Raw genomic sequence first — 1,168 nt, 5'->3', positions numbered from 1 at the left:
TTAAAACGTATTTACAAAACACGTTTTTATAAGTGGGATTTCACTGGATTGAGACACTTGGCATATTTACTACTGTTGGATGGAGGGCTTGATATTTGGTGATATATATACTCACGAGACTATCATTTGGCCTTAGATTTTTCTTCTATCTCTTTGTGAGTGTTTGAGAGAGTTCCATTTTCTCTTTGTGTTGCTAGGGTTTCTTGTTTCTCTATCTTTCTGCCAAACATCTCATTTGAAGAATGTTGTTTGATGTTTTAGCCATATTATATTTGTATTTTCTTAAGTGAAAATGTGTAAATGTGAGGGAGTTCTCATGTGTTGAGATCTGAGAAGTCAATCTGTTAGTTCTTGAGTGATTTGAAGCAGATATGTTAATTTCTTGAAGAGATAAGTCTCTTCCCTTGTGTATCTTGTATTGGCTAAACTTTGTAACCTTTGTTGCCGATTTTTTTAGGCTTTTAGGGCAGTCGAGCAATATCCATTCTGATTAGATGCTCAACAAGGGATTAGGTAGTTAAACACTGAACCTCTGGGGCTTCAGCCGAAAAATCTGTTGTGTTCATTTTACTTTTGTGAGTTTATTTTTTGTTTCTGCAATCGATTGTATCTTGGTTTAATCGTGTAGGTTTTTGCCCCCTTTCAGTGATATCAGAGCGTTAAACTGGGGCAAGATACTTGGATCTTCAAATGAAGTCGTCGATCTGCTATAGATCTAAATTTTTGGAACTGCTATTGAGTAGTATTGGAGGACTTTACGAGTGTGCAGTACTCGCTGGGTGAGATATTTTAATTTCTGTAAAGTTTACTTTTTGAAAGTTTTGTGTTTCGTTATTTTTCCCTTGATTAGCCATACATCGTAACTCTCTGGTGTCTGGTCTTTGTCCAAAGGCTACTGTGAGGCCTTGGGAATCTGAGATAAGCCTAGAACAGGGGTGTAGATAATCTTGAAGGAAAAGTTTATGAAACCAAGAACTTCTGCCCTATGTTATTGTGTCTTTACTTGAATTGATATGCATAGCTTATTTGTGATTAAAACTTGCAAGACTTGTGTGTTCTTGGAACATTAATGTGGATCTTGATTGACACTAGTGTATGTCTCTTACATACTGCACCGTGAACATCTTGACTCTTACTTGTGCATTGTGTGTAACATAATAAAATGGCT

At 36.2% G+C, this 1,168-nt stretch overlaps 1 protein-coding gene across 1 annotated transcript in view; it reads left to right on the top strand.

Moving 5' to 3' along the window:
• The first annotated feature begins 655 nt into the window (after positions 1-655).
• Positions 656-1,168, top strand: part of LOC111405213 (NAC domain-containing protein 91-like) — a 21,160-nt gene continuing 20,647 nt past the window's right edge. The window contains exon 1 of the mRNA XM_023034007.1: positions 656-779. Coding sequence (XP_022889775.1) covers positions 691-779 — 89 coding nt within the window. The 5' untranslated portion in view covers positions 656-690. The remainder of the gene's footprint in view (positions 780-1,168) is intronic.

Source organism: Olea europaea, chromosome 1 (assembly GCF_002742605.1).
Source record: "Olea europaea var. sylvestris chromosome 1, O_europaea_v1, whole genome shotgun sequence".
Classification (NCBI taxonomy): domain Eukaryota; kingdom Viridiplantae; phylum Streptophyta; class Magnoliopsida; order Lamiales; family Oleaceae; genus Olea; species Olea europaea.
Note: the sequence above shows the minus strand (reverse complement) of the source record. Positions and strands in the feature narration are given on the sequence as shown.